The following is an 18,943-nucleotide window of genomic DNA, read 5'->3' as shown; positions in this document are numbered from 1 at the left end:
GAAAAATAGATTCTCCATTTGCTGAAATTATGTTAAGCACTACCGAACATATATACTTTAATTATATTCGTATCGATATCGGGTCTAAACTTCCCTTATTTTCAATGCATCTATCTCACTGAGATGTTTTTGACATACACCTCGGTGTTGGTGTTCTATTAGAGCTGAACTAGGCCGTACTTCTTCACTATGTTCCTCCTCTGTAGAGTATTTTGTTATCTCTGGAAGTACCCGCGTAAGCGGTGGTCACGGGGAAGTAAATTCAATACCGTTACATCATTGTCATTTCGCCATATTACTACGATTATCCGTGAATCGTGTTTCAAAAATGCGGAAAGGAGGAACTACAGATGAATATAAATGGAATCGAATCTTGGAGCACTCTGTGTTATTGGTAGAATCAGGAAATGCCTCCGTGTTTTGACTTGATACAAATTTGTATTCCTGTAATAGGATGTTCAATTGCATCTAAAGTCCGGTTAGCTGTCATTTATGTTTGTCACTGAGAAATAAACCGCATTCTCAAGATTTGCCATGAAATTGCCATTGTCCAGTCTGCATGTAACATTTCTCGTCTTTCTGACTAGTAATGAGTATTTTAGTCGCAACAGCTTTGAATAATAAAATAGGAACAGAATTTCGATTTCATCAAATATTTACCAAGGTATTTTCTGTGCCTTTCTTTTTGTCTAGCTCGTTGTGACCAGAAACGCTGTTATTTGATTAAAAGCGAACGGAACAAAATGTTTGATTTTCATTCTGTCGACATGGCAATCGAACTGTTGAAACGTGATTTCAAATGTATATTTGGCATCGAATAGCCAAAGCTGGGTCCAATAGTGTAAGACAGGGGTGTGCAAACTGCGGCCCGTGAGGGAAAATTCTATCTGGCCCTCCTGTAATAAAGGTTGCATACCCCTGGTGTAAGATATTAATTTGATAAAGAAATTTCCTCATTGGGTGTGCACGGTAAATATCAGAATATAGAATCATGTTTGATATTGTACAAATTTTCAAAAGAGGACAAATGGTCAAAGGTACTTGAATGAATTTAATTGTGAGCACAGTCTGCGGCAATGTATATTTATTCTAGAATGTAAATCTATGAACATTGCGTGGGATTGTTTGCTGTATGGTCTAATACAAAGTGTTAGTATTTTTGTAGTTACAACTAGAAGAGGTGTTAGGTATATAATACTCTAATTATTTTTTTGAAAATTGAAAGCTGGAGTGGATTGTTAGCAATATCAGATAAGAAAACCCATATAAATTTGCTAGCACCCGCCAAGGAACGGTCAGGATTTTGTAGTTGTTGTTGATGGTTGCTCAATAAAATATTTGAATATGTTAGACCAGGAAAAATTAGATTTGCTAATTCCCGTCTTGTAAATTTGGGCCGACGATTAATGGGTTACATCGGTAGTTATGAAATTTCCGTCGCAAGATAATTTTGAATGACAATATTTCTTATAAAATTCTTGTATGCCCACGTCCAGAACTTGATATACAGTGATCAAATCTGGTAAATTCATCGTTGAGAAACAAGTTCGACGAGCTATATCGGACACTCTGCGGCGTTGTGATCGTTGTGATCGTTCGTGGGCACAAGCTCCGCGTAACGCATTGGATAAATCTGCTTATATCATAAAATTTGACACTTTTTCGTTCGTAATTAATAAAGTATACAATTCAACATGAAAAAAAATAGGAAGTATTATATCAGAATACGTAACTGCTGGTAAATGAACATGCCGCATCGATTGTATTTGTTGATCAAAATGCGATTTTTACAGTCTTGGTTGGAAACATATTCAGTGGCATTTGTTACACACGGGGAATATACAAATGATCAACGATTATCCATCCCATCGACTCACATTAATGAACCGCTGTTGTCTTAATAATATTGACACAATCCAGCATTGACGCAATTTGTATTCAGTAATTGATGACCGTTTCGTTAACTGTAAACATTCAGTGTATGCCATTAACGTTTACAGTCAACCCCTCGTATTTTTTCATTTATGCGTGGGTGCTGACTGATTACCATGAACCATGGACTCCGTTGTTAGTTCCTTCCAAAAAAGTCGTTTGGTAACACGTAAGCGCGTTAAGAGTTGTGATCTATCATGGTCCATATCCCATAATGAAGGGTCGGCGGTTAACGAGACGGAAGTAACCAAGCAGCTTATCTACTTATTTGTTGCCCGACGATCCTTTTCGTTTGTACGGTTCTTGATTATTTGATTAAAGGGGATTGAACTCGTCTCTTTCTGATCGCGTTTATTGCTCTCATTTTGATTGTGGATTTGGGACAGCTAACATAGATTTACTGCTCTTGAAACTTATATGATAAAGTTCTAGATAAAGACTTCTACGAGAAAAGCAAATCGCCAGAGAAGTTGACTGACATCACGTGTTTTGGTCTAGCATAGGTTAGTTGATTTGAAAAGGCTATTTGGTTGCTAATTGGAATCTTTGTTTTTAACTTGCGGTGTTCAGGATCATATAGGCGTCGCATCAATATTTTTTCCTGGAAGCGTTATTTATTGTATTGTAGGATACATACCAGTATACATACCACTCTCTTGGGAATAAGTATCCTAAAATTACGTGTAAAGCAACTTGTACCGTGACGAGACGAGCATACAAATGAATTAGGAAGCCAGCGACTGCATTTTAGTCAGAAATGTTCACATGTCGGTGAAAAGCGAAAACCAATAAGAAATTTTCAACAATTCCACAATAGCAAACTATTTTCACATGAATATTGCAACCGAGTCGGTACACGATGCCGTACATATTGTTGACAGATTGAGATTGCTTATAGCCTTTGCTGCGATAATTTGTTTAGTAATTTTCGAATACACGACAATTTTTATCGCATTATATCTCCGCGTGGGCCTTCCGTTGGCCCCATCAAAAATCGTTTAGCATACGGTAGCGCCGCAACTGGACATGTTGAATTTCTTCAAACCTTTCTACTGAGAATTACATCGCTAAAATTATATCTATTAATATTATTGCGATGCTGGTAAATACAATGATTTATCTTTGTCTGTGATATTAACAATTTGTTCGTTGGCCTTTTGCTCTTGTTTGACTGTAATAATTTCGACGTTTTGTTGAGCTTACTAATGCGAATGTGACAATTTTAATTCAACCCTACTGAGTCATCAGTTTTGAGGTACATCGAATGATAAACTATGAAGTATCGATTGCGGTTTTGCTGATCGTCGTCCTCGCTTTGATGTCATCGATTATATCCACAGAGCTATGAGGGCAAAGGCTATAGGCAAACATGAAACAACATTGTATCATCTATTCGTAACAGAAATCTTAGAAAGCCCAGCTGTGAACAGAGGAATTGATATTCTATTCAAAGACAGGTGTGTAAGTTTCCAGCTTGTATAAGCTACTTCTGGGCAACAGCGTCTACTTCATTTCAACAGCAATATACAAATGTAATTCTGCAGTTTCAAGTGCAAGAGTGAACTATACTTTCTCACCTAATAGTTGGTGATCAACATTTAAATCAGAATGGTATATAAATGAGTTGTTCATACAGAGCATTTTTCGTAGCCAAAAATTACAAAGTGAGTAATTTAAGTTCTTTGTGATACTATCATTACCATCATCGTATGGTTTGGTTTAAACTTTCAGGAGACAGTATAGTATACTTTGCGACTATTTCTAGCAGTGTGAAACATAGCCATAGAATTTGATAGTTTTGTATTTTCTCTTGGGAATTGAAGATGAATCAAGAAGCTTTAGTTAGTATCAGTAATCGATGTTTTCTCTTAGTTAATTTAGGGACTTGCTGGGCCAGCCGTCCCTTCTACTAAAGAATTTTTTTATGCAGCAGATGTCCAGCGTCGCCAGAAGTAATCATATTTGATAACGTAATCCTACAACAGCGACTAATCAGTTTGAGTTTTGAAAAAGGCCAGATCAAGTCACAGAGGAGATTGGTTTGTTTTCGTCCACTAGAACATATACAAACTCGAGTAACTATGAATCATGTGAGGTAAATTCCAGTTAGAAAGCTCAATGTAGATATATCACGCTCCATTTCGTTGTTGTGACCCTGTGAAAATGCTAGTTAAAGGTGATGCGAGTTTCGTCTCCAAATTCCCATTATACGGACTTCCGTATCGCAAAAATACCGTTTGTTTTTGCGTGATTAAATTTTGTCAGCGCCATTAATCAAGTGACCAATGGTCACATACAATGTAAACAATGAAATAAATAGTTGTCGATAGATTTTATTATTATTCAAATATGCTTTCCTAGTGCATGTAATTACATAAGTGTATCTTTGGAATACGCTTGGTAAATTGCTTTTTCTTGAACATTGACCATAGAGAAACACCACGCCTCAACGATGCGTTTTATGAATGGCCTTAAAAACTGCACGATAATTGCTTATATTCTAAACATTGATTTATTAAGGTATTGTTACCATTTGAAAATTATGACCACTTCCTTAGTGACTTACAAAGCTTGAATGAAAGTGAATAAAAACATATAAATCATACTGTATGCGCACCTGTTCGTCGTAAACTACAACGTCAGTTAGTTAGTTCTTGTTAGTCATTCATAGTGCTTGTCAGTGTATGGGTTGAACGCTACTTTTGTGGTTGCTAGCCATCCGGTTTTCTCCATTACTAGTTGCTTGCTTGTAGTGTATTCAGATTTTAAGTTAAGAACGTCATAAAAAATAACACGCTACGAAAATTGTTACATTTTTACGCTTTAGTTAGCCAGAAACTGAGTGAGCGCCATCGTGAATGATGCCTTTTATGAAAGCTAGAAGGCGTAAAGAGTTCTGATGTTTGTATTCTCTTGAGGAATTTATGACAGCATGGAAATGGAATATCGGTATCTTACCAAGACTACTGTGCGAATAGAAATAAATACTTTTTTTTATTGAAAATTGCCCAGAACTCAAATCTAAGGAAACGAAAATTCATTTTTTGTTATCATGGCAATTTTTTGTTATCATGGCAAAGTGGTTTTGGTTCCCAGCGAAGCAATTTCAAATAATAAATAGATGAGTATTTAGTATTGATTGGTAATTGCATTTCGTGACACTATATTGGGAACCACCTCTATATCGGAGAGAGCGAGGGAAACAGGTAGCTTTCTTATTGATCATTCAGAGAATATTTTATCGAAATCGATTTTACATCATCAGCACATCCTGTCAGAAGCTATACACGAAGTGCAGTTTACTTTGCGACTAAATCTCCAAGCAAACAAATACCATTCCCAGATTTGATAAAATGTTTTTTTTTTCGAAGTTCCCCACGTGAAAGGTGTAATAAGTCGAGATTATGTCAATTACCCTTCATATTCTCGAGCTTTGTATTGTATGCCGCTTCGGTGTTTGGTGGGATACGTTAATCCAAGGAGATGGTCATTAGCGATAGGCAACGCTTGTTGGGATTACACGAAGTGATAAAATATTTTATTAGTTATTGTTTATGAAATGGCCTTTATTTTCACGTATGTTAGTTTGAGAGAACGTATAGTCCTGAAAGTTAAATTGTGTGAGATGCTGCTTATAAACTCTTAGAGTAGACTAGGCTAGCAAGGACGCGCGCTTTCCTGTGGTTCTCACTAAAGTACAGTTAACTGCTCGTGTTCAGTCAAAAGTTAAACTCCGGTTGAGATAAAGTACAATTTAGAAGAAAGTCAAAAAGGTCCAGAAACACTAATATTGATGTGTTTTTGATAATTTACCAAATATCTGAGATGATTGAAAATTGAAATGCTCTCAAAGCAGTAAATAATCAATCATAATTTTTGACTTCCACGTAACCGCCGTTGTGTTGCACGATAACAATTAGTCGTAATTTGTTTACTTAATATCGCTTGTCTGTTTGGATTTACCCCATGAAAATTGCCCTGAGGTGATTTGAATTAAGTAAGGTGAGAACCGATGATGGGTGATTATACTCGAACCTATACCCGTACATCTACCTTTCATTTTTGCTTTAAGACACTCCAAGTACTTGCGTCTTTAGTGGATATTGAACACAAAATTTAAGCAGTCATACCTTGATTTGGGAAGTAAGTTTCAAAATAGGAATCGTGGAAAAGTTACGAACCCTTTTCTTACAGGCAGTTTTCAAATATAGTGTGTTTTTCTCAGTATAATGTTGCTTAGTGAGTGTATTCTGGTGTTCTGGTAAACAGTTTGCTTCAAGTTGTAAGCGAGCAAATTGCTTCATTCATATATACTAATAGTGATTTTATTTGTGTCAGAATAATATTCAATTACACAGTAGATAACATATCGCCAATTAGAAATATAGCCTACTGATAGCGAGGCTGTAAGAATACCGGCAAAGATTCTGGTTCAACGCTACCAAGATGTTGGTACCGCGTCAAGATACCTCAGTTGCAACACTGAGATCTGCCGGCAACGTGACCGGGGGTCAAATCAGTGGGAATACCACTATCGACGAAAGCAATAAAGATGGAAACGGCGACATAGGCGCCAAAGTCAAACGAGCGTCCGCCTACGAAACACGCTTCGAAGCGATTGACACAGGTAAATAATTCTGCACTTGTATTGTCTGTCGATGTACCTCATACTTGGAGAATTGTCTGTTTAATATGATCAAATATACATTTTGTTTATTCTCATCAAGGCAAGCTTATCGTTTCGCGGTACAATATACCTGACACGAATTACTAAAAATATAACGTTTATTAAAAAAAAGGTAGCCAATTATAAATGATTCAACGAACTCGTTAAATGTATTGATTTGATTGACAATAATCTACTGGAATTTTCGAGAAAACGGAAATGGTTCGTAACATAGGATTAACCGTCCGTCGTGTAGACACAATATATATTGCCAGAATTCTCAATTCTTGTTAATTTATTTTCTTTCGGTTATTTCTGGTACTTTTTGTGTCAACGATGTTCTCTTTACGATTGTACTAAACACATTACCTGTGGTTGGGGTAAACCCCTTTCTGTAGTGTTGTGACGGGCGATAGAGGTCTTAAATTAGATGAATCAGCCCACTCCAACGATGTCGTCATATATTAGTTGTTTTATGGCTCTTCTCGGGATTTGATATTTTTATTGCTTACTTCAAGGGTCGGGGATTGACGCATTTTGTCACGAGTGCTTTTCAAAAAAACTTATTAAGCCTCGCCATAGGCTAATCAAGCATTGAAATTGTTTGGTTCTCGTCAATAAGTGTGCATATGGCATGTTATCCAAATTCTACCCACACTCCCATATGCTTACACAAAAAAAACAAATGAAATTACAACTAAATTCCAGTACCACTTATGTATATTTTTAACAATATACTTTTGGATTAGGTATATAACCCTCAGTCACGTCTCGCGAGGTTTACGGAATGTTAATACGTTTACGGTAGCCGTGAAAAAAGCGTTACGTTCCGGTAGAGCTGCGGTAACATGTGCGTTTCCGAAATATTAATAATATGTTTTTTGTTGTATTTACTACATAGTGAGAAATGAGCCATTCAATCCAGAGATCTTATTTTAGAAATAGCACTAACAAGTTGTTGTTGCGATTATGATTTGTTTTTGTTAACTCACTGCTAGAAATTTATGGTAAAGGTATTGCATTTTACGGTAGATCAAATAGTTATCCTCGTTTATTTGTCTTACCGACTGTGATTACTTTTCATAATTCGTTAGCATTAAATTCGTTGGTCGCTGTACTGTATATGTATTGTTGAATTTGTCCCTAATATAATAATAATTGTCCAAAAAAGTAATATCAGAACTCAATAGAAGTTTTGATTTTTCCTATTTGTGTAGTTAGAATCAATTTTGATGTCAAAAAGGCATACCAAGTACTTTATTATAATTATGATGAATTGCCCGAAATTTAGGAAGTATGTCAGATTGTGTGATGCCTGTAGAGCTTAACAAAACATGTTCAATTATCGCTTTTTGCGGTTCATATCGGAATTCACTATATATACCAACGCAGTGAAAATTCCATGTAGTATTCGGGGTGGTCTGATGCTAAATACAGTACGAGAATGTAAAACTGCTTTGCTTATGCTATTCCTGAATTTCTACAACTGCAGTGCAAAGTTTATCGTTTATTAGCATTTCATAGATTGCTATAACATATAGCCAGGGTTGTAAGCATATGCATATTCATACCCACATGTCACTACGTTTTAGTAATGAAGACTTGTATAATATATTACGGTAGGTTGTTGGTGTATGATTACTCCAATGCCAAATAGGGGGGATATTAATCCGTTTTTTTGCTAATTAGAATATGAATTTCCCGAACGTCGTTTGAGTTAAGCTTGGATTGGGTTGCATTATGATGTCGTCCGTCGAATATAATGTAGATCAGATAATAAAGCTAGCTTAGGTATTATATTAAATATGAGCATAAACGTCGAATCTTTTGTACAAAGACCGTGCCACTAATTAAAAAATGTGAGATTTAAGAAAAAAACGCCGCGTTTTTTTTTTAAATGTGGGCTTTGTACAAAAGATCCCAAACTTCTTGTGAATTTCCACATTCATTTGTTGGGTTTTCGGTTTTTAATATGTGCAGCATTCATTGTATGTAGTTTGAAACGGGTATTATAAATAAATAATGCGGTCTGGATCGGACGCTCGCTTCAAAAATAATATAACGTGAATTCTTCGAGTATTGCGGATGTGTTGGTGTTACATGTTTGAAAGTGTTACTTTCCGTTTGTACTCGTTTTCCTTTGGTGCGATAGGTGTAATTGGCTGTGAAAATTTAGCGAAGAAAAATGTTGACAAGCTCATAATTGGAATAGGAATAAGCCTGTATCTTAAAATTACATATAAAAATCGCTTTGGCTTCGAGTCATTGAACTATTGAATTATGTATGTAGCAGCGTATGGATTGAGCGCAATTAGCAAAAGTTTTTTAGGCGTTTGCATTGTTTTTAGATTAAGGTGATCGGTGTTGCAATAGTTTTAAACCCGACAATTGTTGGTTAAACTTTATTTCATTTGTTAATATTATGAATTGATCAGTCGTGTATCAAAGTCGTGATGGACATCATTTTTATCTTCATTTCTCGAACGGGTCAAATCTGTGGATAGAATAAATCCGCTTTGCAGTTTTAGATTAGAAGGTATGTGAACTAATAATTCAAGCTGCGCGCAGTGTGAACATTGTCAAGTAGGATGAGAACTGTTTCCTCGAGGTATTCATACACTTACTAGATATAAAGCGTTGTCGGAATATGATATCAGTGAGGTATCGGTTAGTTGTTCCTGTATCGACGAAATGAGATTATAACGTTCAGCGTTGCTGGGTTGTGTTGATATACGTTAAAAAGTTTAAAGGGCGTAAGATCATCGTAACTTCACCAGATGCAAACAATAATAGGAATATTTTGCATGTCGACTAATTTGATTTAGTTTCGGAACAATCGTACAAGCTTTCTTTCAGAGGAAGGAACATTTGAGGCTAAAGAAGGATCTTTCCAGCCTAAACATGGCCTGAATGTGGTATTGGGTAACACATTGAGTAGCATGGCCATGGGTTAGCCCTCTATTTTTTGTACGTACGTAGTGGGACATGACTCATTGTCGTACTCGTACTAGGAGTCTAGCTATAAAACGTTATTGGGCCGGTTCGCGGAAATTATAGATACATGTACTGTACGTCTTTATTATTAGTTAAGACGCAATCTGACGCAAAATTATTTTTAACTATTGATTAGATTGTATTTTATAAAGTAAAAATAACTGTACGAAGACGCCTTCTCATTTCTGAGCGTTGTCTGCAATTTATGCATGACTTGAGTTTTCGTTACGCCATTTCTTAGAAACATAATTTTACAACTTTGGACCGCGTATGTTCGGAAACTCGAATAATATTGTAAAAACGTACAATTTCTTGCATAATTTGCTCTAGTATTTGAAGCGAGATAGGAAACCAGCACATGTAAAATTCATTGCGCGAATGTCTCTACCCTATAATTCACCACAGTTTGAATGATAATAACACTTTTCTAACGAGAGGCGAAGTCTCGTCTAGAAAATTGTTATTTGAGCCGAATGCTAAACAAAAGAAAAGCTGAAAATTGTGTCTGTACCACATCGGATTCCGGTGACTTGCTTAGTAGTACAATACTTTCACGGCGTTGAGACACGCGGAAGGTAACCTAATCTCTAGTTTACGAGTCGTTGGTTAATATTAGATGGACGCTATTGAAAGTAATGGCACTGTATAAAGGCAGTATATTTTAAGATGTTTTGTCATTTCAAAATCTGTTTACAGCAGCACAGTCCATTCTTGTATTTGTCCGTTCCGGAAATTGTAGGTCGTAGTTACAAGATACAGGTGGATTGGATAATACTTAGTCTAGCCTGTGGAAGATGGCATATATATATATATAAGTTTCAGCTAAAAAGTTTTCTGCTAGTCTAGTGTCCACATCTTGGTTCAGACATAAAATAAATAGCCTATGTGTCGAGTATAATATAAATGTATGTAGAATAATATGATGAGTAGACTATTGATTTTTGCATATATTTATAATGCTTTATTCGGGCCGTCACGTAAATTTCGACTGCCAAAATTTTCAAAACTCTTATCATTATAAAGTATATATTACATTAAAATATTTATACAAATCCCGATGAAAGGAAATGTATACAATTTTCGTTGCACTGTGATTGTGACCGCTTACACCATGGGTGGTTTGGTTTGGCTTGAAGCCATGTGGCAAGCGTTGGTTGGTATGTAATTAACGCACTACTGCTCCGGTATTTCCTATCGGTATGTAAACATTCGGTCTTACTAGCCCGCTATTTTCCTGTGTTCGTTATTATTATGTCTAAGTTTGTTCACAAACGAATGAGTTGGAAAGGTCGGATGTCGAAGTTGAGAGTTTGATCTTGTACTTACTTAATGACTAAAGTATATACAATCAGTCAAGCAAGAATCCGGTATCTTTATTTGTTAGTTAAAACACGGAATTGCCTCCCGAAAAATAAGTTTCAATATTCAAGTTGAAGCAACATTAGATTTAAATATTTTTTAAATCTGCGAAACTTATGGTTGTTTTTACATGAAAATCGGTGCTTACTTTAAATGTCTTACGTTAACGGATTTCTCGATGAATTAGTGTGAAAACAGGAAATGTATTACTTTTTAGATTGTATCATCGCTAATCAGGCATGGTCAAAAATCATTGCTAAACCCAACGAGGAGGTGTCGTTGCTATAGTGCTTGACACTAGGTCATAACATTTGTGCTTTGTGTTTGACTTTCAATTGTTAAAATTTCAAGTAGTTCTTGCCTGAAAGTGGCAATCAGGCTCAACGAAGACAGGTTTTTCTCGTTCTTGAACCTCGTAAGGATCAGTTTCATTATTTATTTGTTTACCGAATGTAATTACAAATGCTTCGGTGAAAATACTTTCGGGAGACGGAGGTATTTATTTTTTTACGAATGCGTGTTTTGCAACAGTTATTTAACATTTTTATTGAGTTGCATTTCGCCAGATGAAAACAGAAGAGGCCTATTTCACATTTTTGGAAATTCACTTTCTTCAATAATTTTGGGGTTTTGAGCCGTGCTCTACAAGATGGTGGTCTTGAAATCCTGAAATTCATTCAAAATTTTTTTTGCGTTTTTCCCAAAACTCAAAATTGTGACTTAGGCCTGTTCTGTTCTCATCCGGCAATTTATTGCACACAAAAACGAATTCCGCTCGTTTTTGTAAACATGTTTTTTAGTTTTATTAGCGTTTCCGAATCGGACATGCCGATCAGATTACAGAATAACATTTTTTGCTGAGCTGTTTTGCGGCGTACCATGAAGTACAGTACGTGGAGTTTTAAAACTCATTTTTTGTGGGATACAAATATAACTTTGGTAATAGCAATAGAAGTGAAACTAAGCATAGATTATGTCTATTAATTTTAGGGTGAGACGAAGTGCTTGTTCTACATTATTGTACAGTTGGTTGTAACTCAATTTTGAGACTGTTCAGGATATATTCAGAAATATGTAGGCCTATATTAGTCTGTCCAACACAACATTAGGAACATCCAACAAGTTGGTTAAGTATTTCCTTCTGTACCAAAATGAACAGATTTCTGTTTTTTTTTTTTTTCAATTCGTTTTTAATTATTTTATGGGAGTTCCAAATGCCTTCCTTTCTCCGTATGTCTCTTTCACAATATTCGATTTTCCTATTGATGAAACCAAAGAGAGAGGGTCAAATCTGTGTTTTATTATTTGCGTAATCGCATTGTTTGTCGACATTTGTGGTTTTAATTAACGACGGTGTGAAATGGTACCCTTGTGACTCATCAGCCATTTGCCTCATTTTTTATTGTTTTGTTTAGTCGTTTTCTTTATTGGGAATTTACCGGTGCTCGTAAAACATCGTTGTAGCTCTCCAATAGCCATTGATTTAAGTGGTCATTTATTAGTTTGGTCCATAAAATAAAAGACAGTATGTTAGGTAGTAAGGGTTCTCTGAAGTGTGCGTAAAGGAGTTTGATTAACATGCCTTTGTGAGTGTTTCAGAACTTGATTGTGAATATGTAGATACCTAGGTTATAGGAGGCCCAGCAAATCTGTGCAACTTTGCTTACAATTTACTCTGTCATATTTCGTGAGCATAGTTTAGAATTGTATTGGTAGACAAATAATTGGAAGTGAGAAGTTTTTTCTTTGCCTTTATGCTTCCATTCTTTTTTTTGCACTGTGCTTCACCGTTGGGTTGCCTGAGTATTTAGGGCTTCTTTAGTCATTGGTACACTATCTCGTTTATCAAAATACTATCAGGAAATCAAGCGACCGTTATACTTTTACGCAATACAATTGGCAGTTGGGTCAATCTTTTTTCGTTCTACTTGTCAAATTATTCGACAACCCGAATAACCCATATTAGCTTGTTGTAAATCAATTTGCTTTCTATGCAAATTTCAGTTATTGTTATATTTTATAAAATGAAATTTAAACAGATGGGGCCTTTTTTACTCGAGTAGGGTTACCTTAAATTTAATCCAATGGAGTACGGGATATCATTGGTTAGTTGATTTAAAATTCCCGCCAAAAAATGACTGATTTACCATATGTCCGTAAATTAGTTCAAGTGGGGACTTAATATAATTTCCAGTAAGCACGGTGTCAGGTCACCCGGTTTATTTATTCACTTATTCGTATTTGGTTTTACTTAGTGGTCCTATATCACGTTTTTAATAAACTCTTATATGTGTTTGTGCAAAGAAAGCGAGACCGTTTTGGGGGCGGGGTAATTTTTAAGATAACGGAGAGTCTGGAATATGTATTATTTTTGCAAGCGCATGACGTTTTTTTATAGAAGTGTGTGATATGTATTATTATATGAAGTAAATGTCTCTTGATTGGAATGACAATTTTATTGCCAGAGATCTCCATCGCCATTTGATGTCGGTGTCTGCACAATCATAATGTTGATCCAAGAAGGTGTTATAGACGTAAACTAATTCGCGCTAAATTATCACCAAATCCAATCAATTTTCTCACCTTGTGACGCAAATGCGTTTTACAGAACTTCGTGAAAGTTACGTTTCGATTAATTTAAACCACATTCCAGACCCCCGAGACGAGCAGAAAGCCAGCGTGTAAGGATAGTGACGGTGGTGTGTAAGCTGTGTATTAGGAATAAACAAAGATGTAATTTCCCAATAGGATACGGCAATTTGAATTCAAGCGTCATGGGAGTTAGAGCAGGTTTAATATTTGGTTTTGTTTGCCCGAATGCTTCCGTGATTAAAAAAAATGTGTTTATTCACGCACGCCGTAAGTACCAAGGTTTGGTTGATATTACTAGTTGACGTAACTGGCAAATGGACGCAATTGAACTTAATTATATCACGCTCGAATTGTTGTTTCTGTAGCTCGAATGATTGACTGGAATATTCTTTAGTCGAAAATACATACATTAATTCCACGCTATTAGTACACTATGGCGCCATTTACAGCATAACTTTTGCAGACAACATTGCAAAATTGATTACGACCTCATAAAATGTGTCTTACTAATTATTTACCATTATATTCCTTAACGTATTTTACCACTATGTTAAAATGTTCCAAGTTTAACTGACTCGCAAAACAATTCGCCGTATTGTAATTTTTTGCACTTGATCGATCCTTTATTGTTATTTACGCATGACATAATGCGATTGTTAAAATTAGAGATATGATTCATTGAATACAAACAGTAATCCCGGATCTTCAGGGACCCCATGGAGCGCTTTAAACGATTTAAATAGTATATTGCCTTTCCATTTTTAGACCCCGTCCCTTTATAATTAACTAAAAATTCCTAGTTAATTTACTGTTATTGATGCTTTATGAAGTGATGATAGCGGTTATCTTCATACTTGTGCTTTGTTCTTGTGTATTCTAGTCAGCGGAATTAATACGAATCTGCCTAACGTGGCCCTGATATATGTATTCGCCTCCGATGCGCGGTACATCTATGTCTTGCGATTTCCCTCTATCAATTATACAACCGATGACAAAATATATTCACGATATATTCGTGCTTTCATGTATTTATGAAAGCCTGGTAATTGCAATTTTATGAATTATGCAAACGAAAGTCGTTATGCACGTAAACACTTATACATTCCTGTTAAAGCACAGAAACTAAGGAGTTGCTTATGTCATTGCTACGTGGAAATTGGTGTTTATTTTCTTTTGAAAGGTTGAGGTCAAAAAATTTAAAGATAGTTCCATCTGTTTCGTAGCAAAATTAATTGAAATATTGATCGATGATTTGTCTAATTGAAATTATACGTGTGATCCGCTATTACGTGCGAGGTCTGAGACCTAGGAGTCGTGAAGCATGCAACGAATAAAATAGTAGTTGCAAAAGTAGTTTTATTTGTATGAAATGACGATTTTCCACTCTCCGTATATGTGCAGTCTCACAAGCTCGGATTTTTTACTTACATGTTTTACTTACATGATGAAGCTCCTTTCACATAAATTTGTTTTGAATAATTAGGTCCATAATATGCTGAAAATCTCAAAACAGTCATATCCTCGAAAGTGCATAATATACCTTTGCGACGTGAGGATAAGAAACGAAAAGCCGCACTTCTCTCGGCATAATAGTTAATATTTACTTGTGGAAGAACACTTGGTCCCGTATTTGAATAATAATACTTAGTCCTCAACCTAGTGTATTACATCAATCCAATGAAGCGAGTTGAGTTTATCTTTCGCCGTTGCGCAATCAGTCTACGTGTTTTCAATGATATCATTTGTTTGCAGACGATATTTGCTTTCTCAGGTCGCCTTTTAATCGCCGGTGATAATGTACCAGCTCCTCGATTTACAGCATGTTTGTAGATGGATTACATGCATTTAGATAATTTGTGTACCCGCAAATGCCCAATAAAGCATAATATTCAAACCTAAGACGACGTATTGTGAGCTTGTGAACTGTGAGCTACAGGTAATCATGGGTCTAGGATCAGGTATATCTAAAACCAGCGAGATTCAGCACATTCTGGCCCATCACATTCGTATTATATTTGTACGTTCGTATAATGGTATCCAAATCGCAATAATACTTGGAAGTTTTTCGATCAGCATGTAATATCACCTCATCATCTCACCATTTCGAATACGGTCCCATGAGAATCAAATGGGATATATCCAACGGCATTGGAGCGGCGATGATCAAGCATCCGAGAATCGGGAGTCCAAACGCTTGTTTTTTATCAGCCTTATGATAGTTTTCACTCCATTTTATACCAGTAATAATATTGAGGCTGGTAAAATTAAATCTCGATATTTTATAAAGCTTATATATAAGTCAGAGTTTAACATTACTTAGTTGACGAACAGTTTAACATTTTTAACAGATTACCTACTTCAACTGAGAAGGAAGCCCACCGGATAAATGAATATTATTGATGATGATTTTGTTGATATTACTATTTTAGAATTATAGCCTTAGATGGCTTTAATAATATTTAGCAGACTATAGTAAATTGATACCAATGTATATACTCATTTCTGTGCGTTCTATCGCTTTCGTGCACGAAGCGGTGCAGTTTCGCAGACGGCTAGTAAGCTCCGAAGTTGACTTAAATTGTGCAATCAGCGGCATCGAATTGGCTCCATTGGTCGGTATCGGTTGGCTTAGCTTGGCAAGTATAATACGCTAACTTGGTTTTCTTCTTCAAAATGTACGCGCGAGAAACTTTTGTCGATTTTTGTGATTAGGAGAAATGCTAAATTTCTGCGTTAACCCGAAAACTAAACAATCTTTCGAGGAGCGTCAGTACCAAAAATACTTCTGCCCTAAATCAGCACAAGGCTGCTGATAGTTCAAGAGGTTTTGAAGTGTACTTACGCTCACTGAAAACACCCGTGCTTCAAGTCATAATGAGCTCAGAACACTTTAGCTTGTCTGCGACGAGGGCAATAGCATATATCTTTGCGTGCGGTATTGAAACCTATATGAATATTACTATTTATATGCTCAAAATGGAATTGCCAAGTAAACGAAACTCGATGTTTGAATGTGAGTATTGTACTTACAATAAAGTTATAGATTGTAGTTTATATGGAAAATTTTAGATTCAATGCAAAATATTGCCGGTAATAAATTTAAGATTTGACGCACAAATGTGATCATGAGGTATTGAAAACTGCGTAACTGATGTTCGGAATAATATATGTTAAATCCATATTTTTATTTCGACTGGATTGTCAGTATAATGATGTGGGAGTAAGCCGTTTAACCTTGGCTTAACCCAAATGTAATATCGTGTTGATGAGAATATTCCGTGTTTGAACTGAAATTGCAACGATTGAAGATGGTAATCTTGCTTGGTTATTCGATAATCTTGTCTGAAATTGCTATAAACGCATCCTTTTTGTTTGGTGTATAGGTTTTATTCATATTTACAGTCCGATATACATGAGCCGGTCATGGAACACATTTCCGACACTCAATTCATGTCCGGCCCGTGCTAAATCACTACTATTCGTTTGCTCTCGTTTCGAATTTTGTCAATCTTAGGTATGATGAAGTACTCGACAATATTAACATGATTTATTAGGTGTTATGATACGTCGAGTCTGGGAATATTAAATCGGATCTTTAATAAGTTAACAAAGGCGCGGTTGTAGGCTTAGAGTTATTATGTATTATCCCGCACGTGTTTTTGTCTCCTGTAGTTTGCGTTAGAGCGATAGAGATCAAATCGCACTTTTCACCGAGTGTTCGTGAGCACCCCCGCTGTGAATTCACTTTAAGATGGCTCACGACCAGTAGATATCGAGGAAGAGCGTTGATTAACTTTCCCGGAGGTAGACGGGACTCTTGACAATTTAGACTTTGCTGTTAAGGACTGAAGACTTGGAATTATTTCTGATATCATCTAGACTTGGCTACAGAGATTGTGAGGTGCGCAACGAAATCGTCCCAATGTCGCTAGATGTCAATTGTACGTCTATGTATTCTGTAAATAATCAGAAATAGAATTGAATTTTTTTTTACAGTTTGGTCGGAACACGTTGCATACGGTACAATTGTTTGTATTTCAGTACAGAGTTTTACCACACAACGCATTTGTTTTAAGGCAGTCTTCAGTTTCGTAATACATGTTACATTACATCATTGACGTACATTGTTTGTGTCACGTTCACCGGCCTTTCCCGCGCTTTTTAAATATACTAGTCGATTGTGTTGTTTGCTAACTGTCTGGTTTAATCACGGAGATTATGTCTGCTTTCCATGCGACACTGTCTGTTTGTTAAATGTCCGTTGTGTAACTACTTAACGCATTAGTATGGTATTTAGAATGTACCGTAATACACTTTTTTATTCTCATTAAGTTGTAGAACTAGTATATTTATATTCATATTTTCCACTTCGCCGGCGGATTTTTGGAACTATCTATTTCCATTCACCAGATGTAATCTCATTTGAATAATGTCAATTTTGACTAAGGTTAGACTATAAAATGAGCTTTGATTCCATGTTTAGGATGTTGATGAATGAATTCTATATTACAGTTCATTATTATCCTCGAATTCAAGGGATATTTATTTATTCAATCTCGAAATTATCAGCAAATTCTATTTTCTTTGACAGCTCTTCAGTCACTAGATTCATTGAACGAACAAATTCTGCAATTTATCTTCAGTTCGTCTTTAAATAACGCTGGTACAGGATCTGTATCCGGACTTATATCAAGTTTTGATAGCGACGCACTTCTTCCAAAACAGAGAGATGCACTCACTGCGTCACTCACCTTGATGAGGAGGCTGCTCATGGATGCACAGGTTGGATTAAGAAGTTTTAAATTTTTATGAAATTTTACCAATTTACTCTTTGCCTAATAATAATAGTTAGTGGTCAAATTGTACTTAACTTTGCTATCTGGAAGATTTAATCAGGAACTGTAAATAAGCGGTAACGTATAGATGAACCTAATATGATAATTCAGAAAATTTAATTTTTGAAATATGTTTTACTGAGCTTCAGACAAGTGACAGTCTAAAACAGGCTTAATTTAACATTCGTCAATATTTTCCAGAATCTATTCAAAACAGTACATTTTTTAGTTTTGGCCAATGTAAATGCAATGCACTAGTCTAATATATTATATAAATACTTATTTTATAAGACAAAATCAGCTAAATGCAAATGATTTCTGAGTTATGATGTTTTTGTATCCTTTGCTTCTCCATAGGTTCATTCTTTGAATGCAGACAATTGACCTATATTTCTGAGAAAAATATCTGTTTTGCAATTTTTCAAAATAACATACATATTGATGATTGTTGTCTGCTGATTCATCATGTTTAGGGACAGAGTATTGTTCTGTTATACAATTTTATTTCGAAATGCTCTAATGTCCTACCAGTCTATAAAATAAGCATTTTTACAGATAGGTAGTA

At 35.7% G+C, this 18,943-nt stretch overlaps 1 protein-coding gene across 7 annotated transcripts in view; it reads left to right on the top strand.

Moving 5' to 3' along the window:
- The window catches only part of LOC120327893 (kazrin-like), a 40,315-nt gene that overhangs the window by 4,662 nt on the left and 16,710 nt on the right, over window positions 1-18,943 (top strand). For 2 of the 7 annotated variants that reach the window (XM_039394250.2, XM_039394249.2), the window contains exons 1-2: window positions 6,271-6,559; window positions 18,135-18,325. In XM_039394250.2, the coding sequence (XP_039250184.2) occupies window positions 6,379-6,559; window positions 18,135-18,325 (372 nt within the window). In that variant the 5' untranslated portion in view covers window positions 6,271-6,378. The other 5 variants (XM_039394253.2, XM_039394256.2, XM_039394254.2 and 2 more) reach the window with 5 other exon arrangements.

The sequence above is a fragment of the Styela clava genome, chromosome 7 (genome assembly GCF_964204865.1).
Source record: "Styela clava chromosome 7, kaStyClav1.hap1.2, whole genome shotgun sequence".
NCBI classification, from domain to species: Eukaryota; Metazoa; Chordata; class Ascidiacea; order Stolidobranchia; family Styelidae; genus Styela; species Styela clava.
Note: the sequence above shows the minus strand (reverse complement) of the source record. Positions and strands in the feature narration are given on the sequence as shown.